Genomic DNA, 23,097 nt, shown 5'->3' on the forward strand with positions numbered 1-23,097 from the left:
ATTTATTCTCTTTTATTTATTATGCTACTTTATGCATTCTAAACTACAAATAACTACTCATTTATTCTTACCTTAATCACACATAGAATTCCCTCATTGGTTTGGGGATCTGTTACAATTTTAAAATTTCCATTTTCATTGCCCTTTAAAATGGTATAATTAGCTCTCCAATTAGGAGTATTGATTAAATCCTTATCTTCAACAGAAACACGTAAGATTTCAATATTAACTGTATTTTCGTCCACTGATGTCACATACTAAAATAATAAAAACAACAAAATATTCCATTAGAAACTCACAAACAGAACATCCTAAGAAATAAGTTCAATTCTTCTAATTATGAGAGTGTTATGGTTACATGAGCTTATGAGCTTACACCCTAATTTCAAACTGCTTTCATATGATTGGGAATACTTCATCAGGAATTGTGAGGCATAGATGAAGATGAGCATACTTAGCAAGTAACATTGGTTGCACTGGTTGCATTGGTAGCACATTGTTCTTAAATTAATATCATGTACTTACAGAAGATTGTGTGAATGTTGGCAAGTTATCATTAACATCTTCGATATGAATAACACAAGCTGAAGTGGTCTGCAATCCAAAATACTGGCCATCCATGTCTTGTACTTTTATCTTTAAATGGTATTTATCAATCACCTGAAATGAAAATAAGAGTTCAATTATTAAAGAGAAATCAGCCACTTCAGTCACTGAGTCATTCTCCAGCCCACCTGCTCATGCCAGGCAAGTTTTTAATGAACCGATTCCATCAAAGTGATCTATCTATGACTTGATAATAAAAGAATACTTGTCTTACAATTTGCTTTTCCTACATACATAAATTCCATGACTATCTGGTAAAATATGTAGAACTAATAGCATTTCACTCAGCAATGCAGCAAATAATATATTCTTCATCAGCACATATTATAAAAATTAACAAAATTATAAAAAGTAAACAAATACCAATTTCATTTAAGGATGTCCTTGCAGATGCAGAAATATGATTACTTTTGTTCAAGTTTGTTAAATTTCACCCTACAGTCCATGTGAAGGAATAGGAGGCAAGCATAAAGCACTCTGTGCAAAAAGTGTATTTGTTCAAAGAAAAGTACTTCTGTGGCTGCTTGGATTAAGAGCTGCACTAGCAATTGTTGTTGGTTTCAAAGATATTATTTGCACATGACTATTCAGACTAACTTACCTGGAAGATACTTTTATCAAGCAAAAAGTGAAACTGTCGCTTCAAATGGGGGATAATTTACTTGTTGACAATGATATATTGGAGCTTTAAGCCAATTAAAAAGTTTGGAGAACATCTTATCGCCCACAGCAACCCACATAGTCCTTTGAGCATTACTAGAGTGACCCCTGAGCATTGTCAGGTGTAGGATAACATCAGTTTGTCCTTTCTGCCTTGCTACAGTGAGCTTAGGTTTATTGGGTTACTCCCATAACAGTGCTCCCATTCCTCTGTGTTTATTTGTAACTGCTTTCTTTGTGCTCTGCTAGCTTTTAAATATTGCTTTTCTCTTCTCCTTAAGTCCTTTGCGTAGTTAATTCCGAGCAATGTCCTTTTTGTATAGACACAGGAAGACAGTTAATGCTATGCTTTTGTAATTTGGAAGTTAACTGACTCTGAATGAAGGTAAATTTGGGACATCTGTTCTCTCAATTTAAGCCTTAGTTGCCCTTACTTCCTAGCCCCCCAAAAGCATCGTACTGACAAAGGACTGGATGGAGTGAGCTACGCTGGTGTCGAAATAGGCCTGGCCAAAGTGCTATAATACTTAACTAAAAGTTAAGAGCATGGTCATGGACAAATTTTGCCATGATCCAAAAAGTAATAAGTAGATTCGGACCCTGCTAGGATTAGGAATGATTAATCCAGCCTGTGCACTGTAATCTGAGTCTGTGTCAAGATGTCCCCAGGAGAGCAACCCTAAAAACTCAATGTATCTCTTACTGTGTTCATACAAAATAATATTAAGAAGTAGAATTAAGATGTTAATTAAGTTATTGGACTAAGGAGAGGAAAAACACCTTAAGTGGTATTTTGCCCCTGAGCAAAGGAAGGGTACTCATATGTTCATTTTGGTTCCAGACAGGGTGTGTGGCTACCCTCAATGTGAGGGAGTTGGAGAGAGACTAGAGAGAAAGCAGGGCAGCAACATGGAGCTCAGAGAAACTAGCAAGGGGGACAGAGGGAGAGAATGTAGAGGAAGAATACAGGAGCAGGAGTGTGCAGAGAGAGAGATCAGGTTGCAAGAGGAGGTGCAGAGAGATGTGCAGGAAAGAGAGGAAGAAATGGGAATGAGGGACAGAGTGAGACTAGAATGGGAAACTTAAGTGAGACTGGAACAGCCTCGTGGGGACAATGGAATAAATGGCACTGATCACCAACCAGCCTTGTGGCCCTTGTTTCCTCATTCATCCACCCATGGCACGGGTAGCCCCGGGTTGTGAAGCAGCCTGAGACGACCAAACCTGGACAGATAGATGAAGGAAGGGAGGGAGGGAGGGAGGGAGGGAGGGAGGGAGGGAGGGACGGAGAGAGAGAGAGTCTTCAGGGCTTTCCCTAGCTGCCCAGAGATTACACAGCCAGGTGTAGCCCAAAAACCAAAACCAAAAAAACCGTTTGGTTGTAATTCAATCAACTACTAAAGGACAATGGGAAATGCAAATCACTGTTCTCATTAAACTATTTCCTAAAAAATTATTTGAAAAAATGGTTAATCATGTTATTTTTGTTAACATATAGCACAGCATTTATTGTTTCAAATGGCAAATATTGAAATTTTATTAGTTTTAAGTAGTAATGTAAAAAATGGATATTAATAAATATAACCCACATAAAATAGATTCCTCAAAAATATTTGTGCATAAAGGAATACGTGAATATCACTGTCCATGAGAAATAAGGAGACGAAGAAGAAAAGAATCAGGTAGAATGTTTAAGAATCAAAGTAATACATTAAACCTGATATTACTGAATTGAAAGATTAGAGATTACAGACATAGTAGTTAATCCAGATAAACTATGAGAATTCTGATGGAAAAAATGCTCGGTAAAAAATATAATATTTAAATGACCAAATAAATGAATTATTTAAGCTAGGATTGTTACAGTGGAAATGGACCAAATATACAGGTAATCAAATTTTGGAGATAGTATCAACAAGCTTTGGATAGTGATTTGATCACAAAGGAAATAAAAATGATTTTAAGAAGCTGACTTCACAGTGACAACAGAAAAGTTATTAGTAAGAAACTGGTTAACTTCTAATAGAAAACATGGAAAGGGAAACATGATTAGAAAGAAAAACTAGTTCAATTTTGAGATATTCACCTTAGGTACCTCTGAAATTTTCCAAAGAAAGATTTATAAATTTTATAAACTAAAAATGGTAAACTCAAGATTAGAGAGATAGAAACTATATTTAAACCTATAAAAGAACAATGTGCATAAGATAATTTGAGAAGAAATGGGACACAAAAAGAAACTTTGTGCTCTGTAGATAATAAATTTCTGCACATTAAAAAAAATTCTTCCCTTCTCATATTTGATTCTTTAATAAAATTTTTACTTTTAATACAGTTCTTACTTTTAATATAATAATATGGTTATACGACAAACTCTTTTGTATTTTGTAAAATACACTATGCAAGAGAATAAATTAACAATTCAAAATTAGTACCCTAAAAGATTAATGACCTCTGCTAATAATTTATAAATAATAATTTGTCTACAAATAGATTCATAGATTCATAAAATTTTTTTTATTTCAAAATACATCTACTGGTGCAATACTGAAATAGAGGTATTCTAAAATAACCAGGGGCCAATCAACTTTCTTAGTTAATACTTCTCTTACCTCTCTGTCTAACTGAGATGACATGGTGGTGATCACTCCAGTTACTGGATGCATTGTGAACAGCCTGGGCGCCGCTGGGATCTGTTCAACGATGCTGTATTTCAGGCGTGTGTGCAATGTATCCGGTTCGTCTTTGTCAGTGGCACACACCTGTCCCACGGTAGTACCTAAATATTGAAACAGCCTCTTTAATTTTCAGAATTTTTATATTCTCAAACTTCCTTTTATTTCATCCCTTCCCATCTATCTCAGAAAAAAAATTTTTTTGAATTACTAACTTTACAGCAGGCTATTTGTTTTGTGAACATTCATATCAATTACCATATCCTTTTAAGTAATCCCGATACTCTAACATTTTATAATCTGGTGAATTTATCTGTATTTACTGCATAATTTTATAAATGCACATAATGCTGCTTTATGAACTTTGTATTTCAAGACAGAAAAATTCTAACGTATTCTTGAACCTTTGTCCATTTAAATTCTACATTTATATAGCTCATAGTGATTAAATGATTAGTTAGAGCTCCCTAGAAGACTCAAAAATTTTTCTAGCTCTAAAGTTCCATTTTTATAAGACTGAGAAAATATCTGCATTATTCTGAATATCTTAATGAACATGCCAGGAGTACGACTAATAGTTCAATTATGATAGCACTTCAGCATCTCTTCAATTCAGTTGCGAAATGCTTAATCTTTGAAAAATATATTCTCTTAAAATATTTATTTTATCTCATATAGGAAGACAAAGTACTATTCAGGTATTGTGTACCGTCAATCCCATGTGAACTCTGTTGCCTGAATCTTCATAATAGTCTTACATAGACATACCATTTTATACATAAGAAACTAAGGCTTGTCGAAATTAAGAAAATTTCCCAGGAAAAGAGCACAGAGAAAAAGGCAGAGTAAAATTACATCAGAGTACCCTGATTAACAAATCCTTGCTTTTTGTCAGTTAGATATATTACCCCCCAACAAGAAGAAAAGGAGAAAATTTAATACAGTAATTGAGGCATTAGCATTCTCTATATTATTAAGATAGATACATACCAACTCTGCAATTTTCATGAACTTTAAAAGTAAATATTTCTTCTGTAAATATTGGGTAGTTATCATTTTCATCCTCAATTTTGATTAGTAGGGTGAGTGGTGCCTCTGGAGTATATCCATCTGGAGTTGTTGCAAAGGCAGTGAGCTAGAAAGAGGACAAAGTCAGAAAAGTAAAATAATCTATTAAAGTATGGTTCAAGGGGCTGGAGCAATAGCACAGTGTGTAGGGTGTTAGCCTTGCATGCGGCCATGCATGCTTGGATTCCCAGCATCTCATATGGTCCCCTGAGTACCTCCAGGAGTAAATTCTGATTGCAGAACCAGGACTAACCCCTGTGCATTGCCAGGTGTGACTCAAAAAGTAAAAAATAAAAATAAAATAAAGTAAAAAGTATGGTTCAAATTTGCTTCAATATTACCTTGGACACTGTTCAGCACCACAATGTGAATTTCACCATTTGACAATTAATGTTGTGGATATAGACACAACCTTAAGGCCAAAAAGATTGGCTAATTTTATGATGTGATACATATTGTGTTTACATTTATTTAGCTAAAACTCAGTACATGAGAAATACAGCAGAACTGAGTTTTCCAATTCTACTGATATCATGCAATTAAAAAGTGTTAAAAACTGTCAATTTGGGTATCGGTAAATGTCGAGAAAGCACCCATAGTCAATTATTTATTTATTCATTTTGGTGCTTGGGACACATCTGTTGACAGAGGTTACTCCTTGTATTTATACTCAGGATTTAAGTCTTAGTGGTGCTTGGGGACCACATGGGATGCCAGGGATGGAACCAGGGTCATGTGTGTGTAAGGCAAACACCCTATTCACTGTACTATGGCTCTGGACTCCTAACCTAATCTTTTAAACCTTAATCCCTAGAATTTTAAGTTCCTTAGTTGCAGTTACCTAAGATATAACTTTGACCTAATTAACAATATAGGCATATTGATGGTATCATTTAGGTAATTGTTTTCTTATAATTTTTTTCTTTATTTAAAAGGGATACACAATGAGATGGCTATAAAATGTGTGCAACAGAGGGCAAGGAGGGATAGTCCAGCAGGCAGGGCACTTAGTGGCTTGCATAGAGCTGACCCAGGATCCATTCCCAGCATCTCATATGGTCCCTTGAGCACTGCTAAGAGTAAGCCCTGAGTACTGTCTAAAACCCCACTGCCCATAAAAAAATTGTGCAGAATTTATTGCTGTTGATTTTATTTCTTTCTTTATTTTGGTTTGAAGGCCTCACCCAGTGGTGCTTAGTGTCATGTTGCTTAGGGGTCATAACTGAGAGTGCCCTGGGACCAGACTGGGCAGAAATTAAACTTAGGCTTCTCACATGCAACACATATGTACTAGCCCTTTGGACTATCTACCCAGCTCTGTTGAATTTTTGCTGTTTGAGGCACACCCAGTTGCGCTCAGGGCCTACTCCTGACTAGATGCTCACTCCCGGCAATGCTCAGAAAGCTGTATGCAGTGCCCGGGACTAAAACTGGGTAGACCATGTGCAATTCTGGCCCCCTGCCCACTATACTATTTCTCCAACCTCTGCTGATTTCATAATATACATCTCGGCTCTAAGTTTCCTAGTAAGAGCTATAGCAGAAAAATATTAACATGGATACAAGGCTATGTCAGAGAAAATCTATGCTAAATATTTAATTTCAAGTTTACACATCTATTCAGCTAATTTAATATACTGATGCATAATTAAATACACACAAATAGATGTAAAATAATTAAAACAGAGTTAAGGAAAAAAAAAAGAAAGTCGAATTGAAAAACTAAAACAACATTAAGGGTCCAAAGAGAGAGAAGTGCCAGTATACCACTCTCTGGCTTTGCATGCAGCCAACCTGAGTCCAAAGCCTGGCACCACACAATATGGTCCCCCCCAGCATTAAGACAACATCTTCTTAGCTAAACACTCTACACTCTTGCCATCACAAGCTAACTATCTCCTATTGCAAAGACAGCAACACCTAACTTCGGAATTTCACTTAACGTCTCTCCTATCTTTCTCAGTACCATGCAGAGGTTTGTAGAAATTTTCTGCCAATCTTCAAAGGGTAATTCTTTTCTTTTACAAAAAATATAGCAAATGTATAATTCCAATAATAACAAAATAGAATCTAATGTTATTTAGTCTTCAAAAATTATTTTTCTTTCAAGTCAAACCAATGATAGGAGACAAAGAATTTATGAAAAGTTTGGGCAAAAGAAAATGTTAAACTGAAATTAGAGACAAAACAGCCAATTTTAGTGATTTTCAAGAGAACATAAGAACTTTAGACTTTACCTTAAAAGACTCATACTGCTCACGATCTACAGAACGAGTACAATACAGATTTCCAGTGTCTCTTTCTACATAAAACAAATTTTTAGGTTCTATGTCAACTCCTGGTCCACTTATAGAGTAGTATATGGTGTAGTTTTGTGCTGTGTCAGATTGAACCTAGAAAGCAGATTATGAAATACATAAGAGACAAATGTTTATTTTAGAAAAACTTTGATTTGTGCACTTATGTGATCACACTGTCATTTTTACTGATATGTACATAACTCTTTAGTTGACATTTATATATAAAAAATATTAACACAGTAACACAGTATGAGCCATAACAAAAAATAGTTTAAAGAGCAATGCATGAGGAAAACAATGTGATAAAGTCTTAGATTTCCAGATCAAGAGATATTTTAAAAGCTATAAAATATAGAACAAATATTTATGATTATTTTCCATCTTAGAAAACAAAAATAACCTATGAAATAACAAAAATTTTATGAAACAATATTTGAGACAATACGTTAAAAGTGCACTATACACACAAAAAAACTCAAAAAAATGCTTTCCACAATTAGTTTTGCTTTTTTTCATCATCTCTCTTATTACAGGAGATGAATAGGATAAAAATATGTGATAGAATTAATGGCAAGTATGAATTCCTGGTACTTGAGTAAATATCTTGATAAGTATAAATTTCTGGCACTTGATTAAAGATGCATTTTCCCCAAAAGTTGTTTATTCCAACTCCATCCGTATATCAGGATGACTAAACACAATTATTTTCTAATAATTTATCCAGTTTTCATATGCTATTTTTTATGTTCTTTTGGCAACATTGCATTTGATGGGATAATAGGAAAGCTCATCACTCATACAGCTCATCACTTCAAAAACTGACGGAAAAGAAAGCCAAGCCATCGACTACATGGTAGTGGCCATTGACAGTGAGGAAGAGAAGCCAATTGGTTGGTGTTTCCACTAAATGTTAAAAACAAGAGAAAATATAATCCTGTGTGACTTAAGCAGCAGAGATGGAGGCTAAATGTACATGTCCTGCATCATTGCATTTAGTCTGATTTAGCAATTTCATCCCTTTTACTGGAAGATGTTTTGGGGATTTTGAGAGCACACCCAGCTTTATAAAACATGAGCTTACATAAAAACTCATAAAGGAACCAAGAGTTCGAGAATGCCAAATGGGTTTTACAAATGGCCTTTACAACACTAAAACTGAAAAAAAAAATTATACACAATCATAAGATATTTATTTATACCCATTATTGAAACCTAAGATGCATACTTATCTACTCACTTATTAGTACACAACTATTTTTCAAATAATTGCTTGTTCTGTGTCCAAATAAAAAGAGTAGAAGCTATAGACTTCATGGGGAAAGGAACATAAAACGCACCTGCTGAAGAAAGAGTGGGAAAGGACCCAAGGAATTCTCTAGCATTGAACAAGGAATAGGAGCCCATCTCCTCTTGGCACGTTTCAGAACTTTTTCTGTAGGATGACTTTGCTTCAGTACCTCCATTTGGAAGAAAGAAAGAAAAAAAAGAAACATTACAAATTGAATGAATTGCTTTTCCTTTTATGTAGGACTGGGAACGTGCAAGATTGCAATAATGCTTGACAATCTAGTAACACATCAACAATAAAAAAAAAGAAAGGAAAACAAAAAGAAAGAACTTCACTCTAAGCAGAGCAATCCTCTTAAGAAAATGATATGGCAGGAATATGGGAGAAAGGAAAAGGAAACTGGAATCCTACAAAGACCATTAGAAAAATAAAAAGGCAATTGCCACATTGTCATGCAAAACCATGGGAGTTGAAATAAACAAAGAAAGGAGAGTCTATGCTTTTGAAAATTGGGGTTCAGCACCTTCCACTCCCTCCACTCACCAGTAACTAGGAAGAGCCAGGGGGACCCATAGAGAGATCTGTGTCAGAACAAGGAAAGAAACAAGATGACAATCCCAAAACTGCTGCAGTGAGCCATGGCTCACCCAGAAGTCATTTCTATTTCAGTGTGACCAGTTCTAACTGCTGCTGGAAAGAGTCGGTCATTTTCTAAGACACCAAAACATGCCACCTCCCATATACGAGAGCTTCAAAGCTTCTTGTTGGAAATCTAGTCTATGGTAATGATAAGTGAAGAACATAGGTCATTATACGTAAGTTTTATGTTTTAGTATATACCATTGTTTTGATCTCTAAAAGGACGAGTATTTGCTTCTGCTCATGGTTCTCAGTGTTGGAGAGTAATATGGTAAAATTTCTCTTGTCTGAGGATGAAAGAACAGCATGTGTTGTATAGACAGAGCCATCTTCCAGGATTTGGAAATCTGGATCACTTGATTGAATTAGATTTGCAGATGTAAAACAGTCCTTCAGGTTAACTGTATAAAAAAATACATGTATAGCAATTATTTACATATATATATACATACACACATACAAATGTTAGTAATATAAAGTATAAAACTATATAATCTTAAAGGTAAACTTTTCAATTTGGGAGAAGAACCAAAAACCTAAAATTAATTACACTCACATTTACAAATTTTCCATTTAAAGAAAGATTTATGAAATGGTACAGTTTAGTAAGTTGAAGAGAAATAAGTATACAGCTTCTAATATGTACTTTATATCCTTATAAAGTAGTTATTTGCCCTCAAATAAGGCCTGTGAATCAATGCCTATACTTTCACCAAAAATATTTTTCTTTATAACTGAAATTTGCTATAGAATAAAACATGAGAATGCTTGAAGTTAGAAAATAGAGGAGTAGGGGCCAGAGCGATAGTACAGTGTGTAGGGCACTTGCCTTCCTATGGTCAAGCCAGGTTCAGTCCCTAGCATCCCATATGGTCTCCTGAGTGCCACCAGGAGTGATTTTTGAATGAGGCAGGAATAACCCCCAAGCACTACTTGGTGTAGGCCAAAAACAAAAACAAAAACAAAAGATAGAGGAATAATATGGATAGTTATTAAATTGAAATATTAATGAACTCTATATCTTTGCTAAGACAGTTATACTCTGTGTTCTCATTGGTATGACCTTTTCTTACATGTTTAAATTATGTGAAAAGGTAGCCAGGGCGATAGTGCAGAGGGTAGGGCATTTGTCCTGCACACAGCCTACCCTGGTTCGATCCCCGGCATCCCATATGATTCCCCAAGCACCACCAGGAATGACTCCTGAGTGCAGAGCCAAGAGCAACCCCTGAGCATCACTGGGTGTGATCCAAAAACCAAAAATAAGCAAATAAATAAATAAATAATGTGAAAAAATGATTTAAAAATAGAAATAAATCTTTGGAAGATGCCAAAAGTTTTAGTATAAAACTTTGAAAGTAATAACTTTAAAAGAAAGAAAAAGGGACCACAGAGCTAATACAGCTGCTTCGCCTGTAGCTGACAGAGATTCAGTCTTGAATATAAGGTTCCCTGAGCACCACCAGAAATGACCTGTGGGCACAGAGCAAGGTGTCAGCCCTGAGCACCATTGGGTATGGTCCCAAACAAAATCAAAAATCAAGAAAGAGATACAAAACTATTTCTCTATTTCAGGAGAAAAAATCCTATATCTTAGATCTAAGATAATAAAAATAACCACTACTATTTATTAACACATTTCAAATAAGTATCACCTTGATACAATCATGTTTACATAAAGAACAATATTCCTTTCATTGGAATGACATATGGATTACAAATGATAATGTAGGTTAAAACTGTAATAATATATCTGTCTTTATAAAAGTGCATTAATTTTAAAATATTATGCCCAATGCTATTTATTATACATCTCAGTAGTTTCTTACCTCTACCAACAAGTTTTTCAGCATCTAGTTCATATGGAATATGTAGAGTCACCTGTTTACAGGCATCACAGGCAAATGTTAAGAGCTAATAAAAGAAAAAGAAAGTCAACATTATAAGTAAAAAGCAAAAGTTAGCTTATAAAAATTATAAATTTGTATAACTTGATATGAGTTTTTATAATTCAAAAATAAAATTAAACATATGCATTTTAATAAAAATAAAAATTGTATTGAAAGAATAAAAAATTAAAAATTATAAACAAAGTAAATAATAAACTCTCTTCTTCACAGAGCATGTCAATTTGGAATTCCTTACCCTATTGTCTTGTTTCTTTTTAACAATTATAAAATGGAGTAGACAGTAGCACCACTATGTTAGTGGATAAACTGAGGAACCAGTGAAAAACTAAGTATATGTATGTATGTAAGAAAGACAAAAACAAATTTGTGACTGCTAATATTTTTCAACTAATTCAATTACCTATCAGCAACAGTGCAAATTCAATAGACCCTAAATCCAATGCAAAGCAGACTCAATGTAAACCCAAGAAAAAACTAATGCACAGCTAAGGAGAGTATTTATTCATGAGTCCACAAAAATAAGCATGCAATTTTGTAGTATGTACTAATCTTGAAGCGCATATCCTCATTAATGAGAGTTAAGGTCATTTTAAGATATATTTTACTTAAATTTTAAATAAATGAGTGATTTAGAGTGAACCAATTCTAATGCAATAAACATACATTTCAACACACTGAAATTCAGCTCAGTTCTTTACAATTGATTTTCTAAAAAATTTATAAATATCATCCTATGGTTTGACCAAAAGCAGGATAGCTAACTATAATTTGCATGCTTATTTATAAAACCTATACACATATATTTTCATATTCAAAATCTGGGTTAAAGTTTGTATTTCCGATCCATGTAAAGGCTCTTTAGTTATACAAGTTAAATTATATATCAAGGATTGGATACAGAGATTATATTTCTTTTGGAAATTAAAGATGAACACAATAGAGATTATATTACAATTGGAAACTAAAAGATTAAAAAAATTTTCACTGGATGGATGGTGAAAAGGAGTAGAATCAGATAAGTGAGGATTCTCTCAAGGTGATTAAAATCTTACATCACTAATTCATAACCAACATTTATTGGTTATTTACAATATGCTAGTCGATATAAAAAGGTCTGAGCATTGAACAAAGGAGGGACTCATGAAGTTACTTAATAAAAGACTGACAAAATGTACAACTACCCAAAGGCCACATAAGGCAAGAGATATACAAAGGTTATGAGAAAAAATAAAAGAAGAAGAGTGATAAAGGGAAGAACTGAAGTAGATGAAATGAGAGGACAAACAGCTCTCTAATCAGGAAAGTGTTTTCTAGGGAAAACAAAAGCCAAACCAAAAGAGCTAGCAGGGAACTTCACTTGTGAAGTTACAGAAACAAAAAGGAAAAAGATAGCTCAAAAGGATAGAGCCCTGTATGAGACTCAAGTTCACCCATGGGTTCGGTTCAGTAGCCTCAAGTATCAGTAGTTCTGGTGACACTTGTCCCTTGCTTTAAAAAAAAAAAAAGGAGTCCTGAGTACCCGAGAACAGACGACTGGTTAAAGAAACTTGGTACATCTACACAATGGAGTACTATGTAGCTGTTAGAAAAGAGGAAATCATGAAATTTACATACAAGTGGTACTACATGGAAAGTATCATGTTAAGCGAAATGACTCAGAAAGAAAAGGATAGACATAGAAAGATTGCATTCATCAGGGGAACATTAAGTAACAAAATAGGAGACTAACACTCAAGAATGGCCGAGATTAGTACAGGAATTTTACTCCATGGCTTGGAGGCCAACCATAAATGCCAGGGGAAAAGGGAGCTCAGATAGAGAAGGAAACACCAAATAAAGGTGTTGGAAGGATCCTCCCAGGATGGGAGAAGCATGCTGAAAGTAGACTACAGACCAAACATTATTGTCACCCAATTGCCTCTTTTGCAAACCACAACACCCAATAAGAGAGAACAAAAGGAAATGCCCTGCCACAGAGGCAGGGTGGGATGGGGGGGATGGAGGGTGGGAGGGATGCTGGGATCTGTGGTGGTGGGAAGTGGGCACTGGTGGAGGGATGGGCATTTGATCATTGTGTAATTGAAACCCAAGCACAAAAATTTGTAAGTCTACAACTGTACCTCATATGTCTCACTAATAAAAAAAAAAAAGAAAAAAAAAGAAGTTACTGTGATGGGAGTAACTCAATAAACCTAACCTCCCTGTGGCAAGGCAGAAAGGACAAAAAAAATAGGAGAGGAGAGGAGAGGAGAGGAGAGGAGAGGAGAGGAGAGGAGAGGAGAGGAGAGGAGAGGAGAGGAGAGGAGAGGGGAGGGGAGGGGAGGGGAGGGGAGGGGAGGGGAGGGGAAAAGAGGGGAAGGGAAGGGGAGAGGAGGGAGAGGAGAGGATGCATAGTAGTAGACACAGTGAGGGAAGAATAAGAGACAGTATCAAAAGAACACTCAGGAGCAAATCAATTAAAGCCTACAAGGAGTGTAGGAGTGTATACCTAAGGAGTGTAATAGCTTTTCAAGATGCAAAGAGAGGCAACAGCTGAATGAGAAGCTCTGAAGTATAAGCCAGTGAGAAATTAAAATCATTCCAGGAGTCAGTGAGACTAGACACTAGATGTACAAGTGTGAAAGCACTCCAGAAGGCTACAGTAAAAATCTGAGGGAGGGAAAATGGAACTGAATTAAGATACTAGCAGTGGAGGTGAGAAAGGCTGCATTCAGACAGCACTTCTTTTTCTTTTTTTTTTTCTTTTTGGGTCACACCCGGCGATGCACAGGGTTTACTCCTGGCTCTGCACTCAGAAATTATTCCTGGAGGTGCTCGAGGAACCATATGGGATGCTGGGAATTGAACCTGGGTTGGCTGCATGCCAGTCAAACACCCTACCTGCTGTACTGTCACTCCAGCCCCACAGACAGCACTTTTAATTTTTTTTTCCTTTTGGGTCACACCCAGTGATGCTCAGGGGTTACTCCTGGTTTTGCACTCAGGAATTACTCCTGGCAGTGCTCAGGGGGCCATGTGGGATGCTGGGAATCAAACCCGGGTTGGCCACGTGCAAGGCAAATGCCTTACCTGCTGTGCTATTGCTCCAGCCCAGACCGCACTTTTAATTTTTTTTTTTTTTTGCCTTTTGGATCACACCCAGTGATGATGCTCAGGGGTTACTCCTGGTTTTGCACTCAGGAATTTCAGGAATTACTTCTGGTGGTGCTCAGGGGGCCATGTGGGATGCTGGGAATCGAACCTGGGTTGGCCACATGCAAGGCGAACGCCCTACCCACTGTGCTATTGCTCCAGCCCCCAGACAGAACTTTTGACAATAGTATTCTAGACATCCCTTCATGAAGGAATTCAACAAATATTTGTTTAATCGCTACTGTGAAGCAGATAGGGAAACAAACATAATCCTACTGAAACTATGAGAGAGTGCTGGCAATGAATCTCATCTTAAAACCAGGTGAAGTCACATAAGAATAACTACAAGTTAGCATGTTTAGAAGGACGTAGAGCTTATACCCAAACATAGGAACAGCACAGCAAATGCCTAGAGACAACACAGATCTAAATATAGAATCTGGAACAGGTGACGCATATAGCGTAAGAGGAACAGAAGTATATATATGAATTCAGAGAACATAAAAAATTATTTTAAAAAAGTATATAAAACTATTTTCCTAAAGATAATGAAAACCCAAAGATTTGTTTGGGACAGGTAAGTTATATATGCTGCTTTATATTAAATTTGACTGAGGTTAAGTCTGACCAGTGTAGAGAATAGACCAAGGGGAACAACTATTAATTCTGTTATTCACAGTAAGTTCATTCAAAATCCCAAGTCAAAATTAAAAATAACAGCTGTATCTATTTTAACCAACCTAAAGCAGATGGTCAGAGAGTCCTAAGCAAATAAAATAAAATAAAATAAAACAAACTCAGGTTAAAGCTAGAACACTTCATGGCAAGAGAACCGAGAAATAATTGTTGAGCTAAAAAGTTTTAACTTATGATGGAATGTAAAATCAGATCATGGCACTCTTAAAAGCTGAGAGATTAGCTTTCTGAGTAATTCTCCCAAAAGCAAAATCCCATGTAAGGGTATGCAAGAATTAACTGACTCTACATGGACTTGAGATCCATTGTCACAATACTTGCTTTTCTTGGCACATCAAGCCATTATTTGTTTAGGAAACCCTAGTATGTTCACTACCTTAGACGCTGAAAGGCAGTTGACAGAATTTAATAATTATTCTAATATTTTAATAAGCCTGAAAATAGGAATTGAAGTACCTCTTCAATATGATTTTTATATTATACTAAAATTACATCATTGGGAAAGCACTAGGTATAGCCTCACTAATTCAGAATCAAGATAGACTTTCCAAGGTCATCAGTCATTTTCAGCAAACGTTGCAGTAAACTGAGTTAGAAAAAAGGAAGCTATTAGGTGAAATGCAAATTGCGAGGCAGAGGTAAAAAAAATACTTGCAATTGAAATTATTTTATTTCAGTACTAAGATAAATTAATAAAGCAACAAACAACTACAAGGTAGTAAGAGAATTTTAGCAAAGTAGCAGAGAAATCATTTAATCTTCATAAACATTCATGAAATTGAAATAACATAATGTCAAGAAATAAATCATTTTAGAAAGAAAAAGTTATAATGCCAAGAAGTAAATTTAATAAAACACATGTAAAGGAAAAGCTGAAAACAATTTTGAATGATACAAAAGTAATTGCACAAAGAAAAGCATTATCTAGAAAATCAACAGCCTAAATCCACCATTGTTACAAAGTTATATTATTAATTTTATGACTCAATAAAAATCTCAGCAGTGTTTAATATGTAATTAGACAAGTTTACTTAACAAATCACTAGGAAAAATAAATAATTAAGAAAAAGATGAAAATTATGAAATATAAATGCAATATGGGATATTATGCTAGAAGATATTGAAGGATTTTATGGAATCTCAATAATTAAAGTCATACAATATTGACATTTTATGGAATCTCAATAATTAAAGTCATGCAGTGTTGACATATTAAGGAACATATGCATGTGTATTGAAAAAGAAGAAAAAAAATTTTCACATGCACTTAATATAATTGAACACAGTAAAGGTTGTGATTTTATTTACAAGCACAGACTTCGAAATTTTCTATTTGTCTGTTCTTGTTTAGCAGCATATTGTTGAAACTTGGATGTTTCCAAATGTAAAATGACACTTTAATATAGTTTTTAAACCAATCTGTTACATTTTATATTAGCTTTTATATTTTATAGGTCATAAATTATAACAATAACAATTTTTCATACTCATCTCCAATTTAGATTTTATCATGATTTATAAACGTTTTATATTTCAGTATATTAAACTTTTAAAATATCATATGCAAATATTTTTCCAGCAAATCAGTTATGTCTTTACTTTGCTTATGATGTTCAGTGTGATTTGGTTACGTTTTTTCTTTGCTTGTTTGTATGTCTTCTTGGGCCACATCTGGTGTTGCTCAGGGCTTATTCTTGGCTCTATGCTCAGGGATCACTCCTGGTAGTGCTCAGGAAGCCATATGTGGTGCTAGAGTCAGCAGGTTGGCTTCATGTAAGACAAGTTCCTTCCCCACTGTACTATCTCTCCAGCAGCTGTTTTCTTTGTTTGTCATGGAGAAGTATATGTGTGTGAATTCTATATAATTAATTTTCTCAATGTTAAATTTTTTTAAAATTTAAACTATCAGTAAGTCTTAAGTTCAAGTTTAAATAGGAATTTAACATCTTTTCTTTTATTAATGGCATGCATCATATGTCAATTTAAATCTTTTATTTATAGTTAAGTGCTCTGTATAAAATATAGATTCATTTTTGTCTTTTGTCTCATGATTGCCTACATCAAGCAGTCAAAAATAGAGCTTTGAGACTAATCATATACATTCTCCATGGAAAAGAGATGAGGCTGGCAATATGTACCAAAATTATAAGATCATGATATATTTAAATTACAATCTTATTTCTAGCAATTTACTCATCTACTCTATTGATACATGTCCATACATTAAACGACACACACCATTTTTCATTGTTATGTTATTTGCACTTCTTGTTTTTGTCTGTCAGCCACACCTGGCAGTACTCGGGACTTACTCCTGGTTCTACACTAAGGGGTCACTCCTAGCCTTACTCAGGGATGGTTTGGGGTTCCTAGGATCAAATCCGGTGAATCTGGTCAGCTGCTCACAAAGTAAACACCTTACCACCTATACTACTGCTCCAACCTCTGTGATATTATTTGTAATATCAAAAAGAAATAGCACAGTTGCAGGACAGAAGCAAAGACTCCAGGAGTTTTTTCCACGTGTGGATTTTATGGAATTTAACAGATTATAAGAGGACATCTGTAAAGAAGGAAAAATAGCTCCCAGATTTCTTGAGGAATAAGATGTAGTGTCACAAAGGACATATTGGACACTAAAAGAAAAGTAATGTTATTGGGGAAGATTAAAAAAGAAAACCTGTATCACACATCATATAGGAAGACAGACAAAAAAGCTTTTTGTTTAATAGATCTCAAATAGTAATATAATTGAGCAATAATATAACTTGAGAATATAAATGACATAGAATATAAATTGAGGACAAAATTATCTAAGTAGTCAGGAAGGTTAAAATAAGTGACATTTTGAGAATGAAAGCACAGTCTGGGGACTGGAGTGCTAGCACTGTGGATAGTGCATTTGCCTTGCATGGGACCAACCTGGATTAGACCTCCAGCATCCCCTATGGCCTTCCAAGCACCATCAGGAGTAATGAGTAATTCCTGAGTGCAAAGTCAAGAGTAAGCCCTGAGCATCACTAGATATGGCCCCAAAACAAACAAACAAAAAAGGGCACAATCAATATGACAGAATTCTATAAAAGTGTGTAAGAGTGATTAGATTTAACAGTGGGAAGCGTGATCATCTCAGAGAGGGTGTTTTATCTGGGGCTGAGGAAGAAATCAGAGTTAAAGTACTGAAGACTCCTGAAATGAGGCAATAGCAGGAAGTCAGGAAAGACTGCTCTGTGGAATGTTGGATTACTTGGAATTATGGGAAGCAGGAAACACAAAGGCTGTCTCCCCAAGTATTCCTATTTAAGATCATCTTTATAAATCCACAAATCAAATAGTCATTATAAATCTATCCCAACTGAGTCACACAACCAGAGCAGCCACTTGAGGCTGGCAGAGCTCTGCAGGGACATGCAAAAGAGCTGAGAGCTGGAGGGAGTCACAGGAAGCCTTCCATCCAGAATGTGACAGGAGACAAGGGCAGAGAGGGACCTCCTGTTCCCTCAGCCCCACTTCCAGCCTATCAAGCCCCGTAGCTAAATATAAGGTGAACAAATGAGGACAAACCAATTTCCATTTATTAATTTTGCTCTCTTCTAAAGCATTAAGATGGCCCAGACAGGTCTGTCTATTGGCATTTGCAGGGAAACGGAACAATGTTTATTGAACTCTTCTATTATTTCCATCATATAACAAGGTCTCTTCAAAAGGTAATAACTAGTGGCTTTCAAAAGGGTCTACATAATTAGATATCCAACAGAGACTCATTCCTTGGTGACCGTTACCTACTATACACCTGATTTCCTCAATTGTAAAATATTAATTACTGTGCACTTAGCAACTCTCTATGATTAAGGTGCCCCAGGAATTTGGCTAAGGGCTTGAAGTCCATTGAATCCTTTTAAAAAAGGCATTCTCATAATAGCAATAATTATAATCTCTTGCCTTTTTAAAAAGTTAAGGAATCCACTATAAAATTAGAACAGCAAAGAAGAGGTAGTTATCTGACTATTTCAACTCGCAAGTTCCCAGACCCTCAGGGTGACATCACCTAGCTGTCACTTCTCTGGGTCAGAGTGTGCTTTTGCACAACATCTACTGAACTTTTCTCCTTCCTAAGAATCACAGAAGAATTCATTTACTCAGGAGCAGCTCCCCACTCTGGATACTGTAGTCTCCCAAGAAGACCCAACTTCGCTCCTGAGGAAATCTGTCAAGGCCCAAATAAGGCCACCCCTACTGCTCTGGGTTGTTGTAAGGAGTGAATGGAGACGCGACTGGGTTCTTAAAGATGGGCAAGAAGGCTGGTTTTGTGGCTTTGCAAACGGTGCCTCAAATAAATTTTAATAAGCAAATGAAGTATTCAACACACACATCCAAAATAAATAAGAAGACGAGGGTAAGACCTGGAGTCGGAGGGCAGAGAGCAGAAACCAGATGCCTCCAGAGGCAGAACCGGACGGTCATTTCTCAAAGATCCAGGGTTAACACACAGAGTAATGACTTTACCCAGAGTAATAAACAGGAGAAAGGATACAAAGGTCCCTCTTCCTCTTCACACGCAAAGAAAGCCCAAGTCCTGGAAAGGCACCTAAGTAAGTGCCTTCCTGTACCCCCAAAGACTCGCGCTGCCAAAGCGGTCCGCACCCCCACGGGGGTCCACGCACCCCAGAAATCCCGAGCGGCGCTAGTGGAAAGGCGCGGGCGCGCACACTCTTCCCCAGAGGCGACGGTTTTGCAAGGGCGTCGGCGGCTCTCGCCTCCGTCTGTCTCCTCTGCCAGCCAGATGGCATCTGCCAACGTCGAGCAGAGCCGCCCTGCTCCTGGCCCAGGGAGCGCGGCGCCAGGGTCGCCAGGCCCCTTCAGTGCGCCCTCCCCATCCCCCCTCCCCACCCCGCGCCCCGCTCCAACTCCGCTCCCCACCGCCAACTTGCCCGCGGTGCCCGCTAGCCCTCACTTTCCAGCCGTGCCCACCCACCCCTGCACCCCGATCGTCGGACCCCCCCACCCCCCCAGCCCCCCGGCGGTCCCGGTCACTCACCGCGAGCGTCAGCAGCAGCGGCCAGCAGAGGGCTCGGCTCCGGGCGCAGTGGGGGCGCGCGGCGTCCATGGGAGGAATTGGGGAGCTGGTGGCCGGCGAGGGTGCGAAAGGGCGAGGGGCGAAGGGCCGCCGCAGGTGTGCGCGCGGGGCGAAGGGCTGCGGGAGTGCGGCGCGCGGGAGCCGGAGCGCGGGCAGAAGCGTTTTTCTTCTGCGTTTCTCTGCAGCTTCCGCCTCTCACCCAAGGGGCTTTTCCTCGGGCCGAGGGTGGGGCTCCGGGCGCGTCCCCAACAGCGGGCGGCCCCTCCTCGCCGGTCGCTTAGGTCTCCGTTTCTTTAAGAACGCTCCAGGGGGGCACTCCTTGGGCCGCCGCCCTCTCCCCTGCGCACGGCGTTTCGCAGCCGTCGACTCCACCTATAAGGCCCCTGTCCCCCGCCCCGCTGTCCGCCTGTAGGATTAGCCGCTGGCCCTGCCCAGCAGAAGCCCTGACTGTACAGAGACTCACTCCTGCAGCTCGCGGGCCCCTGCGCGTTTCCGGGCCGCGACTCCGCCCTGCGCGCTGACCTGTCCCGCGTTCCAGGGCCTGCCTGCCTCTGGGTCACCGGCTGATCAGCGGAGGCCCCAGGGGAGCTGGAGAAGTTGAATTGTAAGACTAAAGCCCACCTGTTGAAGGGCTGACTCCCCCCGGGAGAGATTTCTACAGCTCTTCTGGAGCCAATTTACTACCCACATTCCTAGTGCTGTTCAAACCGACCTTTCTAGGATAGCAACACGTTCCTTGGGGTATTAAGCTGGTTGGGGTTTGGTTTTATTTTAAGACAGTTCTTGCCCAATGTGACGGTGATTCCGGGAAAAAGTACCAGAGGTTAAAGACCAGGATTAATTAAGATCACAAAGGATTGCAGAAATGTAAAAATCAAGAGAAAGTTACTTTGAAAAGAAAGATAACGTTTGAGGTCTTAGAGCTTGGGAAAATGTGGGCCACGGATTTAAAACAAACTCACCCATCACCCAAAACAACAACTGGCCTTCTTAACCGCCCTCCCTCACTTTTTCAAAAAAATCTTTCTCGTTTTTTTCTTTCTAAGTCAGTTGCTTGGGTATCTAGTGGTGCGTTCACTCTTCCTTCCTAACTGCCAAAACCAGAGTTGGTGGTGAGAAATGAAAAGGAAAAGAATTTACTTGATTTGAAATGTATTTAAACTGGATGAGTTATTGCAGCACTTAACCTGGAAGATTAAACTACAAAAGCACTATGCCTTTAGCATGTCAGAAAGTAATGACAGAGCATTCTGACTCATTCTTCTGCCATTCTTTTCAATTACTGGCTTAAGCCATGGAAGTCTGACCACAAAGGAGAAACTTGTCTGTTTCATTTCAATTGGTTTGTCTCCAGAATGTTTGGAGAAACCTGTTTGAAAACCAACCTGGGACATTGACACCATTTCCATTCTTAAAGACATGTAACATCCCAATGCCCAGACAGGGCCCAAGTTACTGTAATATTGAGCACATGCTAGAATCCTAAAGTATCATCGGACAGTGTATGCCTTACATCCTATGTTGTAGTCCCGTACTCCATTTTATTAGTGAATGACACATAATGAGCTGTTCTCTTGCCTTCATATCCATACAATTTATCATTGAACTTTTGCTCATAAAATAAGCCTGGATCATCAACATGAGACTAGAGTTGCCATCCTTCTGTTTCCATATTTTCTTGCCCTCATGTTTTTCTAGCAATGATTTCATGAACACGCCTCATCCTACTAATGATGACTTCATGATCAGCAGCATGTAGCTTTCCAGAGCACAGCCAAACAAGCTAGTTTCATACAAGTCTAGAAATCCACTCAGGCTATCATCATAGCCTTTGACAATAGAGCGTTCCCACACTCTGGTTTTGTCTCTCACTTCGAATGGCTTAAGGGTGGCTCAGGTCTTTCCTCATTCCAGAAAAGGGTGGAAAGACAATTCGATAAGAATTCATCTTATATATTTACTTTTATCTTTCATACTTAGAAACTGACGGAGCCTACTAAAATGATGATTTCTTTTTTGTTTATTGTAAATATTTTTAACAATGAAATATAAATGGAACCATGTACTCTGAATAAGTGGCCTGATTTACTTAAGACTATACAGTTGCTGAAGTTGTTTTCTCTTTAAAATAGTTTTGAAATGACAGGCACAGATCCAGAAAGACAATGAAATGTGGTAAGAGGAATCTTCTTTCCAATAATGTCTTAGTTATGAAGATGATTAGGCTGACATGACCTGGTTTCCCATTGTACTACAGGAAAGAGTACAGGGGTCAAAAGTAATGAGCAACTTCTCTTTAGGCTTGGGCTGCTCAAATAACCCCTCAGGCCTTTTGTTAAGAATTACCATATGTTGGGGACAGTGAGCTGCAGTAGTACAACGAGTAGGGCGTTTATTTTGTGTGTCAAGCCAAGTTTGACCACCAGCATCTCATATGGTTCCCTGAGCACCGCCAGGAGTAATTCCTGTGTGCAGAGCTGGAGTAACCCCTTAGCTTTGGCAGATATGATCCCAAAAATCCACCACCACCACCACCACCAAAGAGAATTGCCATGTGGTAAGGAAGATAAGACTAGTAACTCTTAAGTAAGAAAGAGATTAGAAGCTGTCTAGGCGTATAGTGCATCCCTAGACTCAAATTGAACTTTTTATATTATGGCTGATTTTGTGTGGGAGTGACATTCGATTGTTTCATTTCTTGATGAACAGAAAACACAATTCGGGTTCCAATAGGCAAGCCTATGCAGCCTAACTTTATAATTTTCTAATTTCAGAAAATAAGCATATTAGAGACAACAACAACAAAGAAATCTCACAAACTCACTTATGAATACCTAGAAATGACCCTCTCAAGTTGAATGGTATCTGTCTATGGAGAGAGTCACATGGTCCTGTCACCTCCAGGATGACTGTCTTGGTATGACATATCACACAGAATGGAATGGAAGACAAAGGCCTAAGAGGAAAGGACACTGTCAACCTACTTTACAGGTGAGAGGAATATCTGCTAATTACAGTAAAATAACTGAGTACACATTGAGTATTT

At 37.7% G+C, this 23,097-nt stretch overlaps 1 protein-coding gene across 3 annotated transcripts in view; it reads right to left on the reverse strand.

Annotated features, from left to right (window-relative positions):
• The window catches only part of DSC2 (desmocollin 2), a 41,409-nt gene extending 20,911 nt beyond the window's left edge, over positions 1-20,498 (reverse strand). For 2 of the 3 annotated variants that reach the window (XM_056138198.1, XM_056138200.1), the window contains exons 1-9: positions 20,013-20,498; positions 11,066-11,150; positions 9,438-9,637; positions 8,647-8,766; positions 7,247-7,402; positions 4,932-5,076; positions 3,879-4,045; positions 526-660; positions 72-257 (exon numbers count right to left, since the gene is read on the reverse strand). In XM_056138198.1, the coding sequence (XP_055994173.1) occupies positions 72-257; positions 526-660; positions 3,879-4,045; positions 4,932-5,076; positions 7,247-7,402; positions 8,647-8,766; positions 9,438-9,637; positions 11,066-11,150; positions 20,013-20,081 (1,263 nt within the window). In that variant the 5' untranslated portion in view covers positions 20,082-20,498. Of the gene's footprint in view, positions 1-71; positions 258-525; positions 661-3,878; positions 4,046-4,931; positions 5,077-7,246; positions 7,403-8,646; positions 8,767-9,437; positions 9,638-11,065; positions 11,151-19,638; positions 19,657-20,012 lie in introns of those variants that run through there. The other variant, XM_056138201.1, reaches the window with a different exon arrangement.
• Positions 20,499-23,097: the final 2,599 nt, after the last annotated feature.

The sequence above is a fragment of the Sorex fumeus genome, unplaced genomic scaffold (genome assembly GCF_029834395.1).
Source record: "Sorex fumeus unplaced genomic scaffold, SorFum_2.1 ptg000128l, whole genome shotgun sequence".
In the NCBI taxonomy this organism is placed as follows: Eukaryota; Metazoa; Chordata; class Mammalia; order Eulipotyphla; family Soricidae; genus Sorex; species Sorex fumeus.